Source organism: Lagenorhynchus albirostris, chromosome 9, assembly GCF_949774975.1.
Source record: "Lagenorhynchus albirostris chromosome 9, mLagAlb1.1, whole genome shotgun sequence".
Classification (NCBI taxonomy): domain Eukaryota; kingdom Metazoa; phylum Chordata; class Mammalia; order Artiodactyla; family Delphinidae; genus Lagenorhynchus; species Lagenorhynchus albirostris.
Genome location: NC_083103.1, coordinates 86,503,953 through 86,518,700, shown reverse-complemented (window position 1 = coordinate 86,518,700; position 14,748 = coordinate 86,503,953). Strand labels below are relative to the sequence as shown.

The 14,748-nt window shown below is 34.5% G+C and overlaps 1 protein-coding gene across 2 annotated transcripts in view; it reads right to left on the bottom strand.

The window, feature by feature from the left end:
• Nucleotides 1-14,748, bottom strand: part of ZC3H12C (zinc finger CCCH-type containing 12C) — a 64,763-nt gene that overhangs the window by 24,990 nt on the left and 25,025 nt on the right. For both annotated transcript variants that reach the window (XM_060160344.1, XM_060160345.1), the window contains exon 2: nucleotides 5,438-6,186. In XM_060160344.1, the coding sequence (XP_060016327.1) occupies nucleotides 5,438-6,186 (749 nt within the window). The remainder of the gene's footprint in view (nucleotides 1-5,437; nucleotides 6,187-14,748) is intronic.

The window sequence follows — 14,748 nt, the reverse complement described above, 5'->3', positions numbered from 1 at the left end:
AGGACGTTTAGGAAACCAAGAGCAACAACATCCAACTTACACTCCCATCCCTGATGGCTCACAAGATGGTACTTTGTTAATGGCAGAACAAGTCATCTGAACCTAAAACCATGGGTAAATTAAAACACTGGAATTTCTTAAGGAAAAATGAATTTAAACTATTGGATACATGTGGATAGAGAATAATTCTATACTCCATTGCTAAACTACCTCAGGTTTAATAGAATCAGATTTTGAAGAATTGTAAAGCTACTTGGAGGAAATAAAAATCACAATATCATGAGAATTTCATTTCAGAAATATGATAAGTATTACTTATGCTTTGTTTCTGTTTCTATATCTGGAGTATACATTTCACAGTATAATTATATTATGAAGTTATCTGCCCTAGTATGGAAAGAAGCCTATTTGCTGAATGACCAATTTGCTAAATTACTGAGAGTTTTTTTTTGTTTTTGCTTTTTTAAGAATTAAAATTAACTGCAGCTTCTTGTCAGTACTTGTTAGTTAGTCCAGTTCCACTAAATATAAATTTATTCTGTTTCATATTTCAAAAACCAAGTAGTTTTGTGCAAAAGTTTAGGGCTTTATCTAAACTTATTAGTTTGCTGTTTTCTATTTTTGAATACTTATGTCCTCTTTGCTCATACCTCACATTGAAATGCTATCACAAATTATGCTAGACTACAGTCTAGGTATTTGTCAATTTTGAATGAATTGCTTATTCAACGAACTTACCCAGAACTTCTATCAATGTGGCACATTTTTAAGAGATATTAATAAGCTGAAAGTAGAAGCATGCTTCCTGCAAAGCAACACAGGATTCCTGCAGTTTTGGGACCTATGCTGTATATTACGGTTACATGGCTTGTCCCTGGGCAATTTTGGCATCACCCAGAGCCCAAGTCTTCTTTATGAAACCATAGAAATCATTGAAAACAATCGATGATATAAACATAAAGAATTAAAATATACCTATAGATCATAGGATGGACTGCTAAACTGCTGTTTGTTAAATGTTGAATAAAAAAACTGAAAAGCTGGGACTTCTTGGTGGTGCAGTGGTTAAGAATCTGCCTGCCAATTCAGGGGACACAGGTTCGATCCCTGGTCTGGAAAGATCCCATGTGCCGCGGAGCAACTAAGCCCATGTGCCACAGCTACTGAGCCTGTGCTCTAGAGCCCGCGAGCCACAACTACGGAAGCCCGCACACCTAGAGTCCATGCCCTGCAACAAGGAAAGCCACAGTAATGAGAAGCCCGTGTACTGCAATGAAGAGCAGCCCCTGCTCACCGCAATGAGAAGCCCGTGTACTGCAACGAAGAGCAGCCCCCGCTCACCACAACTATCAGCAACGAAGACCCAACGCAGCCAAAAATAAAAATAAATTTATTTTAAAAAATCTGAAGAACTAAGTTTTCATTACATTAGTTATTATGTTCTGGATTAAAATACAGAATCTAGCTCTTTAATGTAATAATAACTGTAATTTACTGAGCACCTACTACATGCCAGGCACCTGGTATTAATTATCTTTAATTCTAATAACAAGCCTGCAAGGTGAGTTCCTCTTTTTACAATCCTGAAAACTGAGATTGGAGAGTTTAAACAAGTTACTCAGAATCACAAAGGTAGTGTGTAGAGAATTAATTGTTTTTTAAAGTCCATTTTGGTAATTTTACTAAAATGCCTTTCTTTCCTACTTTTAATTTACGTCTAAAGAATCATTTATATCAGTTCCACTGCTAGCATTTAAATGAAACTAAAATATATTCTTCTTATATGTGGAATATATCTGCCTGAGAAATCAGAAAGGAAATAAAATAGTACTCTATTCTTAACTCATCCTCGCATTTACCTATTATAATTTATTATGATGTATATAAATTTATTATATAATAGGTTTGCTAAAGTAACATGAGTACGACATTAACTTAAAAGTAAAAGCATGGGGCTTCCTTGGTGGCGCAGTGGTTGAGAGTCCGCCTGCCGATGTAGGGGATACGGGTTCGTGCCCCGGTACGGGAGGATCTCACATGCCGCGGAGCAGCTAGGCCCGTGAGCCATGGCCGCTGAGCCTGCGCCTCCGGAGCCTGTGCTCCGCAACGAGAGAGGCCACAACAGTGAGAGGCCCGCGTACCGCAAAAAAAAAAAAAAAAAAAAAAAAAAAAAGTAAAAGCATGTTTGCTATATTTTATGCAACAGGAAGTGGGTAAAATCTCTCTGCATTTTGTTAAATTAAGATTTTGAATCTGAAGTAGATATGCATTTCTAACTGACTTTTATTACTTTATGTAGATCTCGTAAGTGGCAGAATGTAAAAGTTTACTATGCATTTCCATGAGTTCTGGCACTTTCAAAGTTATGGACATGGTACGACATTTCATTGTGACTGACAGTATAACGCTGCTATAATAAAATTTCCTGTCAACTCGTTCTCTCCTGCAATGCCTGAAGCATCTCAGGTTACATGTCAGATTAAAACATACGATGTGCATTGTCCCGTCTTTACAGCAAAAGAAACAGAATGGGGCCAAAATAGCGTGGGGGTGGAAGTGTTTTCTAATTACATATAGTAGATTGTTTGAAATGCCTTAATTATGCCATTTATTTTTGTATCTCATCATGTGGGATAAGTAAAGTTTAGAGTTTTATGCAAATTTTCAGTTATCCAAGTACTTTTCAATTACCACTGGGAACTAGGTTTCAGTCATGTGAGTTGCTCCAACTATGACATCATTTATCTAAATGATATCCATTAAAAAAATTCACTTCTATGGGCTCTAAGTTTTATAAGTCTGATGCTGTTTTTCCCCTCCAAGGTGTTCTTCTGACTACCCCAAAGTGTATTTACCTCCAATGCCAAATTCTCTATTTGTATTTTGATTGTCTCCTCCTTCAGAGAACTTTGCTTCAAAAATTAAACTCTCATATTATTGCTGTTGTGGAGACTTTTTCCCCATCCCCTCAGCTTATATAGTTCTGTTCTATATAAAACTAAAAATCCTTTCTCAACTCACTCCTCTTTCTTCCCTTCCTCTGTCAACTTTTGAGAATAACAGTCTAGCTCTATTCCTTCATTTCTTGACATCTTGTAACTGGGTTTCTATCTTTAACACCATATGGCATTCTTGAAGACAATGATTTCCTGGCTGTCATGTCCCTATATCTTTTTTTCAGTTCTACCCACAGGATACTCTCTCCTTAAAGCCTCCGCTTCCTTGAGTTGATGGCATTTGTATGTCTCTTGGTTTTACTAGCACTAAACTTTTTTCTAAGACTGGTATTTTTCACACTACTCTTTCCCTGGATCATCAGTTTCTTCTACCTCCCGACCTATTGATATCCACACCTTCCATGTTGAATTGTTCTTAACACTGGCTATGCATCAGAAATACCTTGGCACTTTAAAAATACTATATAGTTATTTGGGCTCTACTATACCCCACTGAATCAGATTCTTCAAGAGTTGAGCCCTTTAAGAACCTCTCTGGTGCTTTTGGTATATGGCTATGGTTGTAGGTGTTTCTCCAGGACCTATTACCTTCCTTCATTACTCTCTTGCTTGGCGATTCCATGGTGTTTTGGCTTTACTCATTATCACTCTAAGGTAACTGTTCACTAGTTCTGGATTATTGCAAGAAAAAAAAATCATTTCATGGCTAAATTTGGGAAAGATTAGACAACAGAGAGGTTATTTTACTGAAGGACTTCTCAAGGTTGTATGTACACTTCATACCTCTATGACACTTAAGGCCCTTTTTACTCCCTTAGAAAGGGTTGTTTGCATTCAAATTTATCTCCTATCTCCTGTAGTCCACTTTAAATGTCATGGCCAGATTATCAGTTTAAGGCACAGCTCTACTCTTGACATTACCCTCCTCAAAAATCTTCAATTACCTTTGGATTGGAGCCAAGTTTAAATTCTCTAGCTTGGCATTGAAGGCCCTGGAAGATCTGGCCTGAACATTTTCAGTTTGTTTTTAACCTTTCATTATGAGGAAAAGTGTATAGACTTTGAAGTCAGACATATTTGGGTTTGAATTATGTTTTACTTTGGACAAGTAATTTAAATACTGCAAATCTCATTTGCTTATAAATGAAAGAAAGATAACCTTTCCATCAGGTGGAAGCAGTATTATTTTGAGGATTACAAGTTGGTCCTTCTCATACTCTATGCAGAAATGCTGCTATCACCTGAAAAACAGTGGTTCTCAAATTTTAGTAGGCATCATTATTAGTGGGGGTATTTGTTACAAAAGGAGATGGCTGGGCTACACCTTGATCTAGACTTGGTAGGTCTGTGTGTGGACTTGGTAGGTTTCTAGAACTATACTGTCTAATATGTAGCCACAAGCTACATGTGGCTATTAAGCACTTGTAGTATGGCTAGTCTGAATAGCGATGTGCTATAAGTGTAAGATATCTGATTTTAAGACTTAATATGAAAGAAATAATGCAAAAATATCTCATTAACAATTTTCTTATTGAACACACATCGAAATAATATTTTGGCTATATTAACCTAAATAAAATATATTATTCATATTAATTTCACTTGTTTCTTTTAATTTTTTAATGTAGGTGCCAGAAAATTTTAAATGACATATGTGCCTCACATCACGTTTCCATTGAACAGCACTGCTCTAGAATGTACACTAGTTAGAACAAGTTCCCCAGATGATTCTTTGATAGCTATCCTCAGGTCACCTTGAGAAACAATATATGAAATGTTAAGCTTTCTGAAAGAAGAACTGATGCCTTTCCATATCTTTATATCCCCACAGTATTCTGAACACTGTGGGCAGTTAACTATATACTAATTGAATTTAGATGCACTTTACGTTTTTAGCCATCAAAATCCATAAAAAAATTTCTCTGGAAGCTTTGCTTTTTTCCCCCCCCCCCCAGTTCCTAAAAAATTATTTTTGAATTACATTTCTTAAATGGAACAAAAAAACTCCTGAAATTATGGCTTTGATTTGTTCCTGAAACCAATAAAAATAATTTTCTCAAAGAACTGGGATTTTATCTTATGGTTATTTGACTTTGTATAGAAAAAGGCCATTTATCTCTCTAGGTTCCAAAGTTATTCAATATGATCATACTCAAGTTCTTCAATTAAAACTAATGTTTAACACTATACCGGGAATATATGCTAATTTTTATACCATAGTAATTTACCAGATGAGGGGGAAAAAAAAGACATAACTAGGGAAAAGGAGGTCTTTTATTTAGGGACAAATGAGGTAAGAGTGGTTGACCGCTCTGGAAGTAGAGAGAGAACTAAGAGAGACACAATTAGAAATATGGAAGCTAATGTTGGGATGCAGAACAACCTTGATGTTAATGACTGTTAGAAAAGAAACAGTCACAAAATTAGAAATACGTTTTAAAGATTGTTTGGTAATAATGAGTGAAGATTTCCCCACTTACCTCATCGCCACATTGCTGCCATCGATAACTATTGGTCTCAGATTTTCCCCATCATCTGTTACAATCTCTTGCATTGGAGATTCAGACCGCTGAGATTCCAGGGAAGACGTTTCCCTCATTATACTGTTAATTGTACTAACCGTTTGTTCAGCCTCACTTTTATTTCCAAGTTTGACAAGTTCTCCCAAAATATCATTGATTAAAGCATCGGTACCAAGTTTGTTTAGCACAAGCTGAACCTGTTCTTCAGAATAACCTAACTTCAGTGCAAACTCCAGTTTTGTTTGGTACTCTCGCACCACATCAGGGGGTTTCCTCACTTCCTTGGTTGGCTGAGACTCTTCAGGTTTAAAGTCTTGCAAAATTTCACTGCGTTTGAGTATGTGAGGCTCTAAACACGGAGACCTACATAGTTGTCTGTGAGTCTTGGTTAATAAGCATGGCTCTACCGAAATGTTACTCAATTGTTCTGACTCATTATCAGAATTTGTGCTTTCTTCAGAGTCACCAGAGCTCGCATTCTCTTCAGACACCTCTTTTTCTTCCTTCCCGGAATTAACTTTATCCATTGTTGGTTTTTCTACCATTGACCAAGGTACAGATGTACTTAAATGTGGGTCAGTGCTCTCCACATAAAGGTGGCCTAGGTCATGCCCCAGATGATCCTTCAAGCCCATGAAGCTGTTATGTGTACTTGACTCCACTTTGCTGTTTTTTCTGTATTCTTGAATGCAAAGCACCCCGTATTCCTAGAGAAAAATGTAAAATATTTAGAATTTCATGTCCACTGAATGATATTTCAGTATCATTTCTATTTCAATAAAGAAGTTGGGAGAGAATTACCAAACTATTGAATATCAACTTTGTTTTGTCTACATCCTCTCATCCCTTATAACACCCTTCCAAGATAGTATCATGTCCTGTTTTTCAGATGACAAAGTTTGGAATTAGAAAAATTAAGTATTCCTCCAAGGCAACAAAGTAAATAAGTAGGGGAACTGGATTTTTTACCCAGTTTTGTCTGACTCCGAAACCCATGCTTTCCCCACTATATCATGCTGCTTCTCAATCCTGATGGAAGAGATTTTCCCACAGTTAGAAGGTCTATGTTTCTATAGTGACACACAGAATATTATTTAAAAAAACCCTGTTTTAGATGTGCTATGACAGGTTATGTACATTTTCTCTAAAATAATTCACAAAAATTTGCAAAAATTATTTTAAAGAGAAAGCCATGTGAAAAGGAAAACATTAACTTATTATAATTTAAAAGTTATTAATTTGGATCAAGCGTAACAACAATTTAAAGACTTTCAAAAATGATTTAGAGTACTACTGCGATGAAAGAGCACACATTCTACAACAGCCAACAAGGAATGAAATAATTACAAAGTGAATTATATTCCACTTAAGAGATGAATAGTTTTGCCCTAATAATCTTTATTTTGTAAATCCTGAACACAGTAACAGAATACAACACTGTGCTACCCTTATTAAGTGCCAGGGACTACAGTCTATTTCATTCCAGGGGAAACGGCTCTTATTCTATGCACATTTATAGAAAGCATAGGAATGGAATATTCCTATAATTATATTTGCTGCTAAATAAAATTAGCAGCAAATAATTAAGTACACTGAATAAATGTTATCTTAATTTCTTGAATTTTATGGCAGAAAATACTTCTGTATTATATTAGGTGATTAGCTAATTATTATCTGCATTTGGTTAAAAAGTCATCTTTTATTCTACTTTCCCCCTACAGAATGCTTTTACTGTTTAAAAGGCTTTGGCTGTTTTACTGTTTTCCTAAAAGTCTACTGGGAATAATTGTTATTTCTCTACCAGGAATAGGTTAGCAAAATAAAATTATTTTCTCTTGTGCTTCATTGTAAGGACTACATGCACATCAATAGTTTACTTATTAAGGCAATTCCAGTGTTCTACGCATGGATAACATTGGTAAGCCAGTGGTAGCTGAATATGAGACTGTCATAGAACACCTATTTAAATAACCTAAAAAAGAAAATTGGAAAAACATTTTATTCTACAGTTCCTCAACATCTTATTTACACTAGAAAGGAGCTATTATATAAATGTTAAGAGAAAATGCTAAATGATTTTCTAAGAAGTTGCACATTTGAATGCATTAGAGTGAACTTATTAGAGAGTGCAGCATTTCTATATAATGAAATAAATTGTATTAATTATGGTAAATAATAGAGAAGAGACCATGGAATCTTTAACTTGATAACAGTACACTTAAAATTCCTTCAGTGTAGAAATCCTACACACTTCTACAGGAGTTTCTTCAGTTTTATCCCTTGAGAAGACAGATAAATTTAACATCATTGTTCTACTAATATAGCATTCATTAGTTTTAAAGAAACATCACACTCTCCTGGCTCCTGACTGCACAACTGATAAAAAGAGATTTTCCTTGGGAGACCTCTATATCCATCTGCTCCATTATGAAGCTGTAACCATTTCAATTTTTTTCTATTAATATGGATATGCATGAGCCCAATTATTAGAATTAAAGGAAGCAGTTTTGAAAGCAAATCTTAATACTCAGTGATTTATTAACTACTGTAATATACTGACACCATAATGCAAGCAACAAATCACAACAGCATCCTAATAAAGGGATACAGTTAAAAAGAAAAATCTGCACTGTGGCCTTGGTAGAGCTCCCACCAAAAGTATCTTAAACAAGGAAAACCTATTGGAAGCTGGGCTGCCTGGCAACCAGAGCTGGTTGCTAAGCGGCACTCTTTTAACGTGCCATCATGAATGCTAGCACAGTAAAAGAATAATTTGGTATGAACAAAAGCCTATAAAAGAGACTGGGACTTAAGTGCGTCTGGTTTACCCTCTGAGAACAATGCAGCTGCCAAACCAATCTGGAAGCTCCGACATCATTGTTCTGTAAACCCCACAATCTGCTCTGACTGCAGGAAGTGTATTTAACGGGCAACATTTTTGATCTCCCCTGAAAAGTTTGGATTTTGCATAAGTGCTGTTGTGAGATAATTTTTCACTGACCAAACCCCTGAATTGAACTAAGAAATATTATTTTAATATTGAGCTGTAGTGTTTTTCTTTTGGACTGTTTTAAACAAGATTAATACTTTTTGAAACATACAGCCGGTGGGGAACATTAGAATGAAATGTTATGTTTAAAGAATAGTGAATTCTTAATTTTCACATTTTTCAAAGAAGCAAAACCAGATATTATAAAGTTTTTAAACTGAAAATTATCCACCCTAAAAACGTATTGGGTTGGTCAAAAAGTTCGTTCAGTTAGTGAATACGCTGTTCAATAAAGTTCTTCATGAACATGAAAAATGTCTCCTATTTTTACCTAAAACTGAACAAACTTTTTGGCCAACCCAATATTTAAATCTTTCAGTAACACTTTCACTCTAATATTAAAAAAGTGATGGTGACACTATGTAAATCTGCTTTTCTATGTAATTTTATTATATGGCTATAATGATTAAATAGGGAGAAAAATGGGATTATCCATTGTTTGCTTTTTATAATATTAAACTAGATAAAACTCATTTGTATTCAAATGTATTTAGTGAATACCACACAACTTGAACTTGTGATAATTCATATAATTTATATATACTATTTAAATATAATGTTTCCAAGTGAGCTAATATTAGGTATAAGTGTAAGCTTGATTTACACTACTTCAAAAAATGTACACCTAATTTTGTTAGGCAAAATAACTTTTCTTTTCCTTTTTTTTTTTTTTTTTTCGCGTTACACGGGCCTCTCACTGTTGTGGCCTCTCCCGTTGTGGAGCACAGGCTCCGGACGCGCAGGCTCAGCAGCCATGGCTCACGGGCCCAGCCGCTCTGCAGCATGTGGGATCTTCCTGGACTGGGGCATGAACCCGTGTCCCCTGCATTGGCAGGCAGACTCTCAACCACTGCACCACCAGGGAAGCCCAAAATAACTTTTCTTTTAAAATATTTTGGTTGACCTTTTTTTTCATACTGACAGGCCTCTCTTCATTTTCCAGATTTCACTGGATAACTTTCTTTGAGGTAACCAATGTCATCTTGTACTAAACAAGCAGTTAAATAATTTTTAGTTCCTATAAACCAACAGACTATAAGGACAAATAAGTTCAATTACCAGGCCTATAAGCTGCATATATTTTCTCTACTACATAATATAAATTTGAAATAACTTACTTTTATTGACTCAAATGGTAAAGATTTGGTTTTTAAAACTTTAATCTCTAAAGTGCTTCCTTATTCACTTGTAATTTGTAAAAGATCACCCTTCACATATATACAATGGAATATTACTCAGCCATAAAAAGAAACGAAATTGAGTTATTTGTAGTGAGGTGGATGGACCTAGAGTCTGTCATACAGACTGAAATAAGTCAGAAAGAGAAAAACAAATACTGTATGCTAACACATATATATGGTATCTAAAAAAAAAAAAAATTGGTCATGAAGACCCTAGGGGCAGGATGGGAATAAAGACGAAGACCTACTAGAGAATGGACTTGAGGACATGGGGAGGGGGAAGGGTAAGCTGTGACAAAGTGAGAGAGTGGCATGGACATATTTACACTACCAAATGTAAAACCAATAGCTAGTGGGAAGCAGCCGCATAGCACAGGGAGATCAGCTCAGCTCGGTGCTTTGTGACCACCTAGAGGGGTGGGATAGGGAGGGTGGGAGGGAGGGAGACACAAGAGGGAAGAGATATGGGGATATATGTATATGTATAGCTGATTCACTTTGTTATAAAGCAGAAACTAACACACCATTGTAAAGCAATTATACTCAATAAAGATGTTAAAAAAAAAAGATTGCCCTGAATTAATATGGCACTAAAAAAAAGTCAATATTTTGAAATCATTCAACCAAAAAATTAAATTTAAAAGCTGACAAAAGTCTTAAGATATAAAAGCTGACAAAAATATCTTCATAGGCTGCAGTACTACTTAATGTAATGTGTAAAACTTACAAGGAATTATTACATCTTAGAACAAAGAATGGTATGTGATCTTTATTTTTGTTCAGTGCCTTAAAAATGAACAATATAAAAAAATGATCAATATAACTTTGAAAATGATTAGCAAAGACTACAATAACAACACAAAATTTACTATTACATGCAAGGGAGAAAACACTTTTCTTCTTAAATTTTTAAATTAGACTTTTAAGTTTTGCCATTTACTGAAATACAAACGCATATAAATAATCTTTAAATTAATCAACTATTAACAAGAGTAATTTTCCTCATTTCATGAAGCAGCCTAGACAAAGTTTTACACACAAAGTAGGTCAATGTTTATATTCCCATAGTTATCAAAAACTCCAAGAATACGGCTTAACTTTTAGGTTATCAGAGACCTATTATAATTGGCCTTTACACTATATTCATGAACACAAAAGGTACTGAGCAAACATATATTGGTCTGAAAACAGATTTCTGTACTTACAGAGCTTTAGATTTCCTCCAAATATTGTAGAAACTAAAACAATTTTTCTTATTGAAGGTCTAATAAGTAAAAAATCAAATAATACTATATGTTGAAAAAGAACTAAAATGTCATGCTATAGATGACATTTATAGATGATAAAGTGTAACCAATTATTTTAATTGCCAAAAAGCTTTATACTAGCTGAAAGCAGATTTTATTATATAAAGGCTATTTACTAGAAATTTGTTGCATACACAAACATTCCCCCATTTAGTGAGATTTTCTGAAAGCTCTCATTAGATAACTTAGATAATCCTTCATCTCAAATCCAGTAAAATTTTTTTTATATTCTAAAAAGCATCATATTATCAAGAATATTAGACCATAAACTTGTTAAATCAATGTTTGTTTGTAACATCAAGTTACAATGCCATAAAGTGGGTTCTGATTGTTATCCAAATGGTAATAGTATGAGAACAATGAAAATAAAATAATGAATATGTAATAAATACCTACTGCTGTAGTCTCTGTGTATTTAATTACCACTGTATTTTAGTGAGTGCTGTTGTCTGCATCCCTCTAGCTAACAAAAGAAGGATGTCCCTTTGAACAGATTGGTTAATGCTCTGGGGCAACAGATGTCTACTGGAACTGCAGGAGACCAGCAACTGGTGGCCTGCCCATCTTCTGAAAACTTTCAATAGACTTATGCATATGTTCACACAATAGGGCATGTGGTAGAAATGAAAACCTCTTTTTAACCCTTTATGCTCTTTCTTTTCCTCCCAACTGATAGATGAAAGTCTTTGTCTCCTCCCTTCCCCATTACAGATCTCTTGAAAGCAACAGTTCTCCAAGTGACATCTTCAATCTAATATCTGAAACTAATGCAAGCAAAAAATAAAAAATAAAGATGGGAGAGAAGAAATTGTAAACTATACATGAGTATTGAAACTGCTGACAAAGCAGTTGAATACTTAATCATCATAATTAAAACAAGCTGAAACATCTAATAGCAATCCATCTCCCCAAGCTAGATTTTTAAAACAATGGAAAAATCTATTAAATCTTACTATCATTTTACAGCACCTAGGTCTGACAGTGACACCTTAAGAAACCTAAGAATGTGACAAGAAGATAAAATCTAAATTCATTGTTTATCAAAATATCAGAACACACTATAACTTATCTTTAAGTACAAATGATTACATGGCATGCTTAATGCCTTGTGAATGTTTATGAAACTGTAATTATTTATATAACTCCAGAATATAAAAATGTAAAAAATCTGCTTCACAGACATATTTTACAGAAAGAATTTAACTTTCTCGTATTTTGGCACTATGTAATAATTTGTAGGCTTTCATTTGAGGTGCATTCTATCCTTAACAGAGTTCAAATTAATATCCTGAATACTTAGCAAAGTTTAACTTCCAAGGCATTAAGTAGCACATATACTCACGTTCGCAGGAAAATACAAAGACATTGGTTTCTGTAGCAGCTTCAGCAGTAACTCCTTAACACAATTTTAGCTGCAGACTTCCAGGCAAGCAAGAAGAACAATGAATGGGTGAACAGATGGAATGGCAATGTCTTTGCTTAACCTATTACCGAGTGGAATAACAACCAATCATAGGCCAGAAAGCTCACAATTAGTCGGCCAGGCAGATGCAAGCCAACCTCAGCACCCTGCGTCAGGTTCGCAGGTTTCTAAGATAAGCAAGTTGATGTCATTCTCGGGTCTGCCCCGGGCAGCATGTGTATTAACGAGGGGTGTGCGGCAACAATAGGCCATACAAAGCTGTAGTAGGCAGCTGCTCTTTGAGAGCAGAGCCATGAGGGAGCAGGCTGCCAACAAGAAAACACCTGGCTTGGGCAGACCAGCTTTTCCTCCTTGGTTTTAAACAAAACAAAGAAACCAATTATATTTTAAAGTAGTAAAAGTTGCATGTTTCCAAAAAGTCAAGGCTATCCTCTAGTCTATTAGCTTTTTGTTTCTGAGAAATAAAGAAAACGAGGTGTGTCAAAGTAGCAATTAACTACTGCAGCAATCCCTTTTCTTTAATAAATGATTTACTGGTGAAATGAGACAGATTATAGCAAAGCTACTTCCCTGGAAATACTGGGAAATATAAAATATTTGTAAGTATTGGTTCATTTGTGGCAAGAGAATAAAACAAACAAAAAAAGAGATGATGAAAATAAGATTGCAAAAGAAAAAGGTTTAAAAGCGTACAAACAGAACTGATTTTTTTAAAGTTCATAAGATAAAACAAGTTTGGCCAACTTTGTGCCAAATGAGTCATCTAAACTTAATATTTAGACAAAACTACTTAACTTCAACCTAAAATCACCAGAACGACCCACTTTATTTATGCCAAATAACAGTGTAAAATTATTTTATTATGGATACCAGTTAATCATGTAGTTAAATAAAAGCAAAATCGTTCATTATGTTTTAATATACAACACGTTATTTGTTATATTTATATTTCATAAAATTTGTAAGATGTAATACTCAAATTTCAGTTCAGGAACAAGTTAACTTTACAAAGAAGAAACATTGTAATATTTTTAAAGGATATGAGTATACAAAAATCAGCTCTGTCAGTGAGGAAGCTTGTCATCCCTGATTTATTTCAAAGTTCCAGACTACAGTATTTATAATGTTATGGACTACTTGCTTTTGAGAGCTGCATAAATTGTATCTTGAGTGACCTCTGATTATGGAAATTCAATCAAAATTTAAACACCATCAGGTGTTGTGAGACTAATTCCTTACTAAAGAAAAAGGCGATCTAAAGTGGTTCACTACCTACTTATGTGATGTAGAACACACACACACACACACACACACACACACGTCTCCCCTTTTCATTCCAGTGCAAATTAAAAGAGTGAAGGAAAAAGTTCCTCTTAAAATACAATTTTCTGAGATAGGCTGATTATGCAGAGCCTGGGCTTTCCCATTATATAATCAAGTACCCTAAAGGTATAAAATTTGGTTAAAGCACCCCAAACAATCTCAAACAATCTAAATCAGTCTCTCTTCTCACACACAAAAACAGAGGCTACTCACATTTAGGACCATGTGACAATACTTAGAAAAAAAGTTAATATTGGTGGGGACTCTTGGGCATGTCCTTATTGTGCCCAGTCAAATGTAAATGAGAGGTACTCTATTTACAAAATAAGAGAGAAATCTACTCTAAATGGTTAAAATTTTTCAGCTACCTCACCAAAAACATTCCTTATGCCTACTAAAAGCCTAAAAATTATTGCTGTTTCCAGAAAGAAAACTAAAATACAAAGTATGGTATTTGTAGATCACCATTTGTCTATAGATATTTTTCCTCAAAAAGAGCTTAATATTCCATGAAAGTATGTTATTCCAAAAATGTTAGAAAATTTAAAAATCTGTGAAAGTATTTTTAAACTAAATGTAATTAGTAGATTCTGAATGCCAAACTAATTTCTAAAGGAAGAACTATTCTTTTTCTGCCAAGGGTTACAGTAATGTTTTTTGCAATAGTTACACCCATAGCCTAATTCCATAAGCCCACAAAAGATCAAGATAAAGCATTTCTAATATTATAGTTTATTGCAAAGTATAATGTGAATTACATAGAGTTCAAATTTTATGTCTTGAGTAAGCATATGAACATCACAAAAATCAAGTTAGAAATTATTTTTTTGTTGGTGTGGTAGTAATTTCTTTTTTTTTTAATTTCATGAGTAAAAAAGGTATCATCAACTCTGAAAAAAGTAAGAAAGATAAATCAAGTCCACTAGTATGGTTAGTAAATGTACTTCTGGTAAAACTGAGTTTGATTAAATAAGATTAAGATGAAA